This window comes from Emys orbicularis, chromosome 3 (assembly GCF_028017835.1).
Source record: "Emys orbicularis isolate rEmyOrb1 chromosome 3, rEmyOrb1.hap1, whole genome shotgun sequence".
NCBI classification, from domain to species: Eukaryota; Metazoa; Chordata; order Testudines; family Emydidae; genus Emys; species Emys orbicularis.
The window spans coordinates 191,129,717-191,142,949 of NC_088685.1; the positions used below are offsets into that span (position 1 = coordinate 191,129,717).

A 13,233-nucleotide genomic window follows, 5' to 3' on the forward strand; every position below is an offset into this window, starting at 1 on the left:
TAAAAAAGGGAAGAAGGAGAACCCGGGGAACTACAGACCGGCCAGCCTCACCTCAGTCCCTGAAAAAATCATGGAGCAGATCCTCAAGGAAACCATTCTGAAGCACTCAGATGAGAGGAAGGTGATCAGGAACAGTCAACATGGATTCACCAAGGGCAAGTCATGCTTGAACAACCTGATTGCCTCCTATGATGAGATAACTGGCGCTGTGGATATGGGGAAAGCAGTGGATATGATATATCTTGACTTTAGCAAAGCTTTTGATATGGTCTCCCACAGTATTCTTGCCAACAAGTTAAAAAAGTATGGATTGGATGAATAGTCTATAAGGCAGATAGAAAGCTGGCTAGATTTTTGGGCTCAACGGGTAGTGATCAACGGCTTGATGTCTAGTAGTTGGCCTCCGGTATCAAGCAGAGTACCCCAAGGGTTGGTCCTGGGGCCGGTTTTGTTCAACATCTTTTTTAATGATCTGGATGATGGGATGGATTGCACCCTCAGCAAGTTCGCAGATGACACTAAACTGGGGGGAGAGGTAGATATGCTGGAGGGTAGGGATAGGGTCCAGAGTGACCTAGACAAATTGGAGGATTGGGCCAAAAGAAATCTGATGAGGTTCAACAAGGACAAGTGCAGAGTCCTGCACTTAGGATGGAAGAATCCCATGCACCGTTACAGGCTGGGGACTGACTGGCTAAGCAGCAGTTCTGCAGAAAAGGACCTGGGGATTAGAGTAGATGAGAAACTGGATATGAGTCAGCAGTGTGCCCTTGTTGCCAAGAAGGTTAACAGCATATTGGGCTGCATTAGGAGCATTGCCAGCAGATTAAGGGAAGTTATTATACCCCTCTATTCGGCACTGGTGGGCCACATCTGGGGTATTGCGTCCAGTTTTGTGCCCCCCACTATGGAAAGGATGTGAACAAATTGGAGAGAGTCCAGCGGAGGGCAACGAAAATGATCAGGGGGCTACGGCACATGACTTACGAGGAGAGGCTGAGGGAACTGGGCTTGTTTAGTCTATAGAAGAGAAGAGTGAGGGGAGATTTGATAGCAGCCTTCAACTACCTGAAGTGGGGTTCCAAAGAGGATGGAGCTCGGCTTTTCTAAGTGTTGGCAGATGACAGAACAAGGAACAATGGTTTCAAGTTGCAGTGGGGGAGGTCTAGGTTGGATATTAGGAAACACTATTTCACTAGGAGTGTGGTGAAGCACTGGAATGGGTTATGTAGGGAGGTGGTGGAATCTCTCCATCCTTAGAGGTTTTTAAGGCCTGGCTTGACAAAGCTCTGGCTGGGATGATTTAGTTGGTGTTGGTCCTGCTTTGAGCAGGGGGTTGGACTAGATGACCTCCTGAGGTCTTTTCCAACCCTAATCTTCTATGATTCTATACGAATGGTTGGTTGATCTCAACACCTCAAAATGATGAAGAGGTAGACAAATTGGAGGGAGTTCAGACAAGAGCCAAAAAAAATGATCAAAGGGCAATAGTGGGATTGATTTTTTTGAGTAAAGTTTAAAAGAACCCAAAATATCACTTGGTGAAGTAATGACTAAGAGGACTAGAAGGAGAGACAGAGTAAGTTTATAAGTAATTTAAAGGCTGTGAATTCTTAAGAAAGGAGAGAGATTGTTTAGGATGGTGTCAAGTATCAGGGGGTAGCCGTGTTAGTCTGTATATACAAAAACAACAAGGAGTCTGGTGGCACCTTAAAGACTAACAGATTTATTTGGGCATAAGCTTTCGTGGGTAAAAACCTCACTTCTTCGGATGCATAGAGTGAAAGTTACAGATGCAGGCATTATATACTGAAACATGGAGAGCAGGGAGTCACTTCGCAAGTGGAGAACCAGTGTTGACAGGGCCAATTCAATCAGGGTGGATGTAGTCCACTCCCAATAATGGATGAGGAGGTGTCAATTCCAGGAGAAGAAAAGCTGCTTCTGTAATGAGCCAGCCACTCCCAGTCCCTATTCAAGCCCAGATTAATGGTGTTAAATTTGCAAATGAATTTTAGTTCTGCTGTTTCTCTTTGAAGTCTGTTTCTGAAGTTTTTTTGTTCAATGATAGTGACTTTTAAATCTGTAATAGAATGACCAGGGAGATTGAAGTGTTCACTTACTGGCTTATGTATGTTACCATTCCTGATGTCCGATTTGTGTCCATTTATTCTTTTGCGGAGGGACTGTCCGGTTTGGCCAATGTACATGGCAGAGGGGCATTGCTGGCACATGATGGCATATATAACATTAGTGGATGTGCAGGTGAATGAGCCCTTGATGGTGTGGCTGATGTGGTTGGGTCCTCTGATAGTGTCGCCAGAGTAGATATGGGGACAGAGTAGGCAACGAGGTTTGCTACAGGGATTGGTTCCTGGGTTGGTGTTTCTGTGGTGTGGTGTGTAGTTGCTGGTGAGTATTTGCTTCAGGTTGGGGGGTTGTCTGTAAGCGAGGACTGGCCTGCCTCCCAAGGTCTGTGAGAGTGAAGGATCGTTTTCCAGGATAGGTTGTAGATCATGGATAATGCGCTGGAGAGGTTTTAGCTGGGGGCTGTATGTGGTGGCCAGTGGTGTTCTGTTATTGTCCTTGTTGGGCCTGTCCTGTAGTAGGTGATTTCTGGGTACCCGTCTTGCTCTGTCATTCTGTTTCCTCACTTCCCCAGGTGGGTATTGTAGTTTTATGAATGCTTGATAAAGATCTTGTAGGTGTTTGTCTCTGTCTGAGGGGTTGGAGCAAATTCGGTTGTATCTTAGGGCTTGGCTGTAGACAATGGATCGTGTGATGTGTCTTGGATGGAAGCTGGAGGCATGTAGGTACGTATAGCGGTCAGTAGGTTTCCGGTATAGGGTGGTGTTTATGTGACCATCACTTATTTGCACTGTAGTTTCCAGGAAGTGGATCTCTTGTGTGGACTGGTCCAGGCTGAGGTTGATGGTGGGGTGGAAATTGTTGAAGTCCAGGTGGAATTCTTCAAGGGCCTCCTTTCCGTGGGTCCATATGATGATGATGTCATCAATGTAGCGCAAGTAGAGGAGGGGCACGAGGGGACGGGAGCTGAGGAAGCGTTGTTCTAAGTCAGCCATAAAAATGTTGGCATACTGTGGGGCCATGCGGGTACTCATAGCAGTGCCACTGACTTGAAGGTATAAGTTGTCCCCAAATCTGAAGTGGTTGTGGGTGAGGACAAAGTCACAAAGCTCAGCCACCAGGCGTGCTGTGGCCTCATCAGGGATACTGTTCCTGACAGCTTGTAGTCCATCCTCATGTGGAATATTGGTGTAAAGTGCTTCTACATCCATGGTGGCCAGGATGGTGTTTTCAGGAAGAACACCAATGCATTGTAGTTTCCTCAGGAAGTCGGTGGTGTCTCGAAGATAGCTGGGAGTGCTGGTAGCGTAGGGTCTGAGGAGAGAATCTAAATAGCCAGATAATCCTGCTGTAAGAGTGCCAATGCCTGAGATGATGGGGCGTCCAGGGTTTCCGGGTTTATGGATCTTGGGTAGCAGATAGAATACCCCTGGTCGGGGTTCTGGGGGTGTGTCCATGTAGATTTGTTCCCGTATTGTAGCTGGGAATTTCTTGAGCAGATGGTGTAGTTTCTTTTGGTATTCCTCAGTGGGATCAGAGGATAGTGGCCTGTAGAATGTGGTCTTGGAGAGTTGCCTGGCAGCCTCCTGTTCATAATCCGACCTGTTCATTATGACTATGCTGGCACATGATGGCATATATAACAAATACTCACCAGCAACTACACACCACACCACAGAAACACCAACCCAGGAACCAATCCCTGTAGGAAACCTCGTTGCCTACTCTGTCCCCATATCTACTCTGGCGACACCATCAGAGGACCCAACCACATCAGCCACACCATCAAGGGCTCATTCACCTGCACATCCACTAATGTTATATATGCCATCATGTGCCAGCAATGCCCCTCTGCCATGTACATTGGCCAAACCAGACAGTCCCTCCGCAAAAGAATAAATGGACACAAATCGGACATCAGGAATGGTAACATACATAAGCCAGTAAGTGAACACTTCAATCTCCCTGGTCATTCTATTACAGATTTAAAAGTCACTATTATTGAACAAAAAAACTTCAGAAACAGACTTCAAAGAGAAACAGCAGAACTAAAATTCATTTGCAAATTTAACACCATTAATCTGGGCTTGAATAGGGACTGGGCGTGGCTGGCTCATTACAGAAGCAGCTTTTCCTCTCCTGGAATTGACACCTCCTTATCTATTATTGGGAGTGGACTACATCCACCCTGATTGAATTGGCCCTGTCAACACTGGTTCTCCACTTGCGAAGTAACTCCCTGCTCTCCATGTGTCAGTATATAATGCCTGCATCTGTAACTTTCACTCTATGCATCCGAAGAAGTGAGGTTTTTACCCACGAAAGCTTATGCCCAAATAAATGTTAGTCTTTAAGGTGCCACCAGACTCCTTGTTGTTATTGTTTAGGATGGCATGGGATATTGAGACTTAAAACCCTTACTACAAAGGGAAAATAACAAGGACAGTGTGATTCTTATCAATCAGTTTCCTTAAATTTGTTTACAAAATAAGCTGCAAAGAAAGATTGACTTGAGCCACAATTCTTCAAATCACTTAAACTTCAATACAAATATAAAAATATCCAGGTTTTAGAAAAGTTTTGGAATGGATAGCCGGCCAGTTTCTGCCCACATGATTTTTCAGTTGGAGAAACATTAGCAATCACTCTTGTTGGTTTCTAATTATCTTGGACACAGCATAGTCCTTCAGCATTATTTTACAGAGCTGCAAAATCAGATTCTGGGAAAGCTCACCAAATTGTAGCACTTAAGTTGAACTGTAGTGTGGAGGAGCAAATGTTAGACATCTTATTCCTTTTAGCAACCATACCATAATGTGTTGGCTGTCGTTAGAAAGAGGGCAGGGGATATATTCCAGGTATTTTCCCTTAACCACTAGCTTTCTTCTTCTTCTTCTTTTTTTTTTAATTTATGGCCTATCCAGAATCTGGAGTCTAGTCTACATTAGAGAAATTTAAGTGTTAGCTCTGTTGCAAGCACCTTCAGTGCTTGTAGTATACCTTTTAACCACACACAAAAGTTGCTACCGAGTAAGTCACACCAAAACTGCATCATGCATCAAGTCTCTCTCCACCATTACAGTAATGGCGTGGCACTTAGCCAAGTGTAATCTGTCTTTCCAGTGTAATTCTACAATCCTCCTACCTACCTTTCAGTCCAACAGCGCTAATGACTCAAAGTTCTGTCACCAGCCAAGAAGGAATGGGCATATGGGCTGCGTGTGTTGCCTTCATACCACTCTCCTGTGAGCTTGAGGAGGAAAAAAATACTGAAGATAAAATCTTGGCCCCACTAAAGTCACTAGGAGTTTTGCCATTGACTTCAATGGGGCCAGGATTTCACCATGAGAATAGAATCCAATTCACATAAAATGCAGAGCACTATTATATGCCACTAGACCAACCAGCTTTTAATTTTTATTATTCCTTTTGACATCCTTAAATATTTTTGTCCTGTCTAGGAGAGTTGGGTATAACTATTAAAATATTGATAAGTTTGACAGAATTACAGTCTCACTAGGTTCACAAAACATATAATAATGTTCAATTAAAAATAATTAAATATATTAGGCTCTGATATTGCAATGAACTATACATGGGTTACCTTAACATTCATACAGAGTCCCATTGACTTCACTGTGATTCTGTGCTGGTGTAGAGGTCCACCTGCAATGGAATTCATTGAAGGACTGGGGCCTCAATGTTGAATTAAGTCATTTAATATATTTTATACTCCTGGGGGAATTCTGCACTTCTGCACATGCACATAATTAACGAGCCCCACAGATTTCTAATTTTTTGCACAGAAAAAGCTTCTGCCAAAATGTTGCTGCAGTTCCGCCTTTTGCCCACCAGAGGGCATTGTGGCGATAGAACAAAGCTGAAAGCAAACAGCCAGCTAAGGAAGAGAGAGCCTGCCTTCTTCACAGCGCCTGTCGGGCCAGGTCAGGAGACGGGGGTTATGGAGAGACAGACAGCGCGGGGTACTGGGGGGGTCAGACGGGCTCATAAGGGCTAGTGGGGGAGGACAGACTGGGGCAGGGGCTGAATGGGAGTGGAGGCATAGGGCCACCGAGGGGAGGGAGGTGCGGAGACACATGGGGACGCGGGGGGGGGGGCGTGCAGAGCTACATAGAGGCTGGGTGAGGGCACAGAGACACTTGGGGATGCGGGAGAGGGTGCAGAGCTACATAGGGACGGGAGTGGCTGGGTAAGGGCACAGACACACACAGGGACAGAGGCAGATGTGCCTGACTGAATGGGAGAGGCTAGGGGTCAGCCAGGGTCTGCATGGGGGAAGCTCCCTAACAATCCCTCCCCACCCCCCAAATAAAACTGTTTCATACTTTCCCCACCCATGCCAAACAACCCTCCAAGTTCACACCCAGGCTCCTTCCTAGCAATTTACTTCCCACTCCCTCAACAATTCTGTCACCCCTGACTCTCCCAAGCCTTTGCATTGCTTCTGAGGGGTGCAGGAAAAACGGTTCTGTATTGTAGTTTAAATGAATTATTACTTGGAATTCTGTATTAATATGCCTAGTAAGGAATCTATTTGTCAAAAAAACGTTTCCTGAATCTTTTTTTGTTGTCGGTATTGTTACAGACCTACTTGCTGACAGGTATTTTGAAATAAATGACCAAAAATAATTGAAACTGGTGTGATTATATTGTTTTATTTTGAAAAATAAAATATGCAGAATTTTGCAGAATTTTAAAATATTGTGCATAGAATTTTTAATTTTTTCCTGCAGAATTTTTAATTTTTTGGCGCAGAATTCCACCAGCAGTAATTTTACTACATCATACAGTTTATAAACTGCATTTAGAAAACAGAAAATCAGATATGGCAGTGATGGATTTTAAAGAGCATAAGACAAGAAAAGCTCTTTGTTTTCCATGCTCATGAATCCTTGGATAGTTGCCTGTTGTTTCCAGCGTTCTTGGCATTGTGTCGGCAATAGCTGTTTATTTCAGGGCATAAAACAAAAAAGATTCTAAGTAGACACAACATACAAATGTTGTCTTGCTGTAATAATACAGAGCTTTTCATGTTTGGGCTATTTTGAAATGATCAGTTTTTGCTTTCTATAAAGTTTTTAATTAATTTGTAGATTTTTTTCCCCCCCAAAGGCCATTTTGCAACCAGTGTTGGCAGCAGAAGATTTTAGATTATTTAAAGAAATGATGGTACAGAAAAATATTGAAATGCAGTTGCAAGCCATTAGAATCATTCAAGAAAGAAATGGTAAGAAATAGTAAATGAGAAATTTTAGTTTTCAGTGCATCTTTTTAGCTGTTTTGTGGATAACTCTATGGTCTACCCATCCATAAATACTTAAGGGCACATCCTGGCCCAAATGAATTCAATGGCAAAACTTCCATTGATTTCAGTGGGGCTAGGATTTCACCCTGAGTCTACAACTGGTTCTGTCAGCCACAGCTAATTGTATTCCTTTTAAAATGTATCTAAAACTTTATCTGAAAGCCTATTAGATTATTTCTATGAAACTTGGATTCAAATTTCAGTTTAAGGATTGTCTGATTTAAATGGTGGTATTACAAAAGTAACTATAATTTGGCACAATGTAGTTGTGATCAAAAGTGCAGCAGCTCTCAAGTTGCCTGTTCCCCAGCTCAGTGGAGGACAGGGACAGATGGATTTTCATAGCATCTGATCCATTTGACACCTAACCTTACCGTTGCTCCAAATCTCTATGTATAGCTGCACAAGGAGCTGTATTCTACTCTGTGTAGGGAATGCACATTCAAATCTTCTCACCAGCCCCACTCTCTACCCAGAGGAATCGTACCAATTTATTTGTGTCCTAGACCCTCAGTATGGGGGAATATTTACCTCATTCTGTATAGCAGTTTTGAACATAATGGCTGTACAGTAAATTTGATGTGTACTTCCATTACTACTCTCTCATTTTCAGGTGCTGCATCTCAAACTGTAGGAGTTAAATACATGAGAGTTATTATTTAGTCACTCTATTAATATCTATTGACTTGTAACAACTCCATACATATATATGTGCAGTAATTTCAGCATGCTATTGTCTGGAGACTTCGACTCTTGTATTTCACACTGTAAGCTTGAAACTAAATCTAGAGGTTTTGTAATTTTCCTCTGCCTTTTTGGTCTGTACAACAAAAGTGTGTGTGTGTAAGTAAAGTATATAGTTGTTACAAGTAATAGTCTAGTGGACATGACTGGGACATGGGCAATCGGGTCTAATGGTTGGAGCCAAGGGGGTAGCCAAGCTTGGAGGTTAGAGTGGAGTCAAGGATGAGGACCACGGGACGCCAGGGGTGTAGTCAAGAGCAGAGCTAAGGGTCAGAGCCAGGGACTAGAAGCTGAATGCCCAAGCCAATGGGTAGGCTGGACACATGCTCAGTTTGAACACACTGACTGTTTTTGTAAGCTGTTTCCTTTTAAAAAACAGCATAAAGGGGCCATCGTGGAACCCAGAATTGGGGCCACAAAAAAGGAAAAATACCTACAATTTTCTGTTTGAATAACAACAGACTCAAACACATGCACACATATAATATACAAGAAATTCCATTAAAACAACATTAAGGTTGCAAAGTCAAGCACTTAAAAGCTAGGAAATGCCAGAATTAAGGTTGTCTGTGCAACCTTAATTTGGCCCCCTTCTGAGTATGCGTTATAATAGTCTTTACATGATCACATACTATTTTTTCCACTGGACCCTTGTCTCATTCAGTGCACAGGGTGGATGATGCTCACTTAATAGGTAGCTATTAAATATTTATTTTTATTGTCATTCATTGTGTGGTCCCATGCCATATTTACTGCACATCATCCAAACTATGTACTGAATACGGAATTACTAATTTCCTCATGGACTGTTTTATTCCACTCATCAACATAATATCTGAGTACCTTTTAGATGAGGGGAAATTATTTACAGTAACTCCTCACTTAACGTCGTCCCAGTGAACGTTGTTTTGTTGTTACATTGCTGATCAGTTAGAGAACATGCTTGTTTAAAGTTGCGCAATGCTCCCTGGTAACGTTGTTTCACAGCTGCCTGCTTTGTCCACTGCTTGCAGAAAGAGCAGACCGTTGGAGCTAGCTGGTGGGGGCTTGGAACCAGGGTGGACCGGCAGCCCCCATATCAGCTCCCCTAAGTTTCCTGTGCGGCAGCCGCCCAGCAGGCTATCAATTGCCGGGCAGTTCAGCTGTGCCTCCCCCCACTGCCATGTGCTGCTCCTGCCCTCTGCCTTGGAGCTGCTCCCGGGAGCCTCCTGCTTGCTGTGCAGGGGGGGCAGGGGGAAGAAGGGTGCTAATGTCAGGGTGTCCCCCTCCCCCACTCCTGCACCTCATCTCCACAGAGCAGGCGGGGGACATGATAGGGCTCAGGATGGAGGGAGCTTGCTGGCAGCAGCTGCTGTCTCAACTTGCTGATCTACTTAAAAAGACAGTGTACTTAGAGTGGGGTCAGCGTACTTAAAGGGGCAATGCACATCTCTCTCTCACACGGTGTGTGTGTGTGTGTCTCTCTCTCTCTCACACACACACACACACACACACACACACACACACACACACACACACACACGGTGTGTGTCTCTGTCTCTCACTGTCACACAGACACACACGGTACGTGTCTGTCTCTCTCTGCCATGCTGTCTCCTCCTCCTTCCATTCGTGCTGCCTTGTAGAGTGTGAGGCTACATTAACAACAATGCGTTAACCCATGAGGGCTCAGCCGTGTGCTAGTTCATCATTTAGCAGCAAGGCATTCACTGGGAAATATCCCACCCTCTTCCACCCTCTGACTCCACCACCTCACCCAAGCTTCACAATCATCATTGCTGTGTACAGTATTAAATTGTTTGTTTAAAACTTATACTGTGTGTGTGTGTGTGTAGTCTTTTGTCTAGTGAAAAAAAATTCCCTGGAACCTAACCCCCCCAATTTACATTAATTCTTATGGGGAAATTGGATTAATTTAACATCATTTTGCTTAAAGTAGCATTTTTCAGGAACATTACTACAACGTTAAGCGAGGAGTTACTGTACCTGTAATTGTGCTTCTCTCAAGATCTTTCTGATATGATTCCCATTCATCCACCCATCTTCCTCCTTCAGAGTTTGGGGTTTTGTCTTTTTGTGCTGTTTTTTCCTACTGTAATAGTTCTTAGTCTGCGAGATAATTTTTCACTTTGGCTTGTCACTTGGGAGCTTCAGAAATGTGGGAAATGGCACAGAATAATGGAGAGCCTGGCTCATGCTCTACCAGCTACAGCTGCCCTTGGGGACCAGTCCTTTAGAGCTTTGAAAGTTTTGCCAGTCTCATATTGAGAAGTTGAGACCCAAAAGTTTAGAATCTTTTTGGAAACATATCTTCTGGGACACAGAATTACAGTTTAGTAATTTCTCCCTACTATTCTCTCTCTGGTTGAAGAATGCATGCAAAATGGAGTAAGAATCCATTTTCTTTAGAGCAATACATGCATTTTTGCTATGTTTTTTTTATAGGTGTGCTACCTGACTGTTTGACAGATGGTTCTGATGTGTTCACTGAAATTGAACAACAAGAAATGAAAATACTCAGAGAGGTTCTTAGGTAACAAGAAGTGGTCTCCTACTTAATATTTATGGTAGTAGACATAGATGGATATTCTGCTGCATTTTACTTGGGTGTTTTTCTCATTTTCTAGGTGGCATAAATATTCTTCTTCAACATGTGTCAGTGTGGATCCTAGTATAAGTGTACATGTGTGCAAGCTTGGACTCTTTTGTACAACCATGTCCAGCCGGGCCGTGCCTCCTTGTGCTCCCATGAGAAGGCATATAGGGCAAAGTGTCCCCAACCCTCCCTTATTTCCCGCTTAACACCCCTGGCAGTGAGAGACAACCTGGACTGTATCTGACCTGCTTCTGAATTTCAGAACTCTTCTCCAGTGAAGAAACTCTTCTTCTCTTTGTTTTATTAATTTCTTCATTTGATTTTTGTTGTGTGTTTCCATTCCAAAACAGAAAGAAGAAAGCAGTTAGGAAAGACAGAAGAGAGATTTCCCCCTCTAAACACCTGGGTGAGGTGCTTTGCGCCTGCCACTGGCTAAGGTGAAATCAAAACCCACCGGATTTAAGCTTTGCCCTTCCTGCTGTTAGTTTATACTCATCATAGACGAACACAGCAGATGCCTGTTTTGTCTTGGGGAAGCACACATCCCCAACAAGTGTGACTCCTGCTCCTTTTCGTCCTGTACCCTGAAATCTTGAGATGTGAAGTTCAAACTGCACCTCTTGGAGCAATTCATGAAGGTAGCTTTAGATCCAGGAGTGGAAGACATCCTTCATACAGGAACCGAGGAGATTGTCTTTGGTGAGTATCCTGGCTACTGGGCTCCACATCCATAGTTCTAGCAAGGAAGGGAAAATAAAAAGGTGTCCAAACCATCAGCATTGGCACCCCCAAACTGACCACATCTAGCTTGGCACCAAAGGCCTTGGTGTGGACTGTGTCAGCATGGACAGTTTCAGCGCCAACTCCAAGATAGAGAAACCCGGCTTCACCCTCTGAAGTGAAAAGGTTCCTCCATGTCAAATGCAAATGCAGCTTGGAGCAGATAACATATCTGTCCCTCAGAGAGGACTCTAGACCAGGAGAGAAGCCCTCAAAATACACCGTTCCCCTTCTAAGAAGCAAGGGAAGACTCAGCGGCGCCGGGAGAAAGATTGGGGTGAGGCTAGACCCGCGTTGGGCAGCCCACGATCCCCATCGGGACCGAGACCTCTGACTCGGGTAGAGCAGAGTAGTCCGGTGCCGTCCACGCGCGCCTCGCTAGAGGTGAGAATGCCTTCGACGCCGGAGGCAGCTCAGGCTGCGTGCAACATCATGACGCTTCCGGTACCGGGAGCGCCGCTCCAGTCGGGCCCCCGATCCCGTGGGAAGCCTTCGCTCAGTGCCCATCGACCCTTTCCGGATGTCTCCGAGGTCGAGATACTGTCCCGAGTTGAAGGGCTGAGCCGCGGACCTCGGCGTGCCTCCACGCCCCGAGCAGGATCGTCTGCGAGCGAGCTTTCCACCTCCACTCCGGGAGACCGTAGGGGAGGCACTAAGAGACGGCGCCGCTCCTCTTCGAGCCTTCACCGCAGGGACAGGTCTCGTCGTCGGCGGCACCGCCGTTCCCGCTCCGGCACCCGCCGTGGAAGGCGCTACGCCCGGAGCTCGTCACGGGAATCCTAGGCACCGAGGAGTCGTAGTCTTGGGCGCCGGAGGCACTACGGGGACAGCACCCCCGACTCCTACCTGTCCTCCCCCAGGGGCCGGAGACGTCATGTACGGGACCGCTCCAGCCATTCGTACGGCACCGTCCGCTCATCCTGGACTTCGGCTTCGGCACGCAGCCGACCCTTGTCGAACCGCTCGGTGCCGCAGGACCAGCCGGCCCTTCCGGGCCACCTCGCGTCCCAGGGCCAGGCCGTTCCCTGGCAGGGACAGTGGTGCCAGTGAGCACTGTGGCCCCAGGCACCGGCACCGCCGGGACCCCGCTCCGTGGCAGGAGCGTCCCAGGCCCAGCAGACGTCGCCGCCTCAGCACCGCCATGAGGCAGTGGGCACCGACCCTCCGGCACTGACTCGGGCCCCGGGTCAGGACGTCGAGCTTGAGGTACAGCTGGGTGCAGCCGACACTGCGGCACTGACCTTCTTGGCGCCGGACGACTCCGTGGCGCCACCACCTCCGGTCTCTCAGGAGGATTTCACGGCCCACCAGGAGCTACTCAGGAGGATGGCATCAAACCTCCAGCTCCAGATGGAGCCATCGGACACATTGTTTAATGTCCTGACCTCCTCGACGCCGGGGCGTGTGGCCCTCCCGCTCCATCAGGGGGTGGCCAATATTACTACTGGCCTCTGGCAAACCCCGGCATCTCTCTGTCCGATCTCCAAAAGGCCGAATGGAAGTACTTTGTGTCCACAAAGGGGCACGAGTACTTATACTCCCACCCAACTCCGAACTCTCTAGTGGTGGAGTCGGTGAACTACCGAGAGAGGCACGGCCAACCCGCTCCTACCCCTAAGGACAAAGACGCTCGCAGGCTGGATTCCTTTGGGAGAAAAGTTTATTCGTCTGCGAGCTTTCAACTCAGAGTGGCCAACCA

The 13,233-nt window shown here is 46.2% G+C and overlaps 1 protein-coding gene across 1 annotated transcript in view; it reads left to right on the forward strand.

Annotated features, from left to right (window-relative positions):
• Positions 1–13,233, forward strand: part of CFAP36 (cilia and flagella associated protein 36) — a 130,247-nt gene that overhangs the window by 52,974 nt on the left and 64,040 nt on the right. Inside the window, exons 4-5 of the mRNA XM_065400889.1 lie at positions 7,222–7,336; positions 10,604–10,691. Of these exons, the coding sequence (XP_065256961.1) occupies positions 7,222–7,336; positions 10,604–10,691 (203 nt within the window). The remainder of the gene's footprint in view (positions 1–7,221; positions 7,337–10,603; positions 10,692–13,233) is intronic.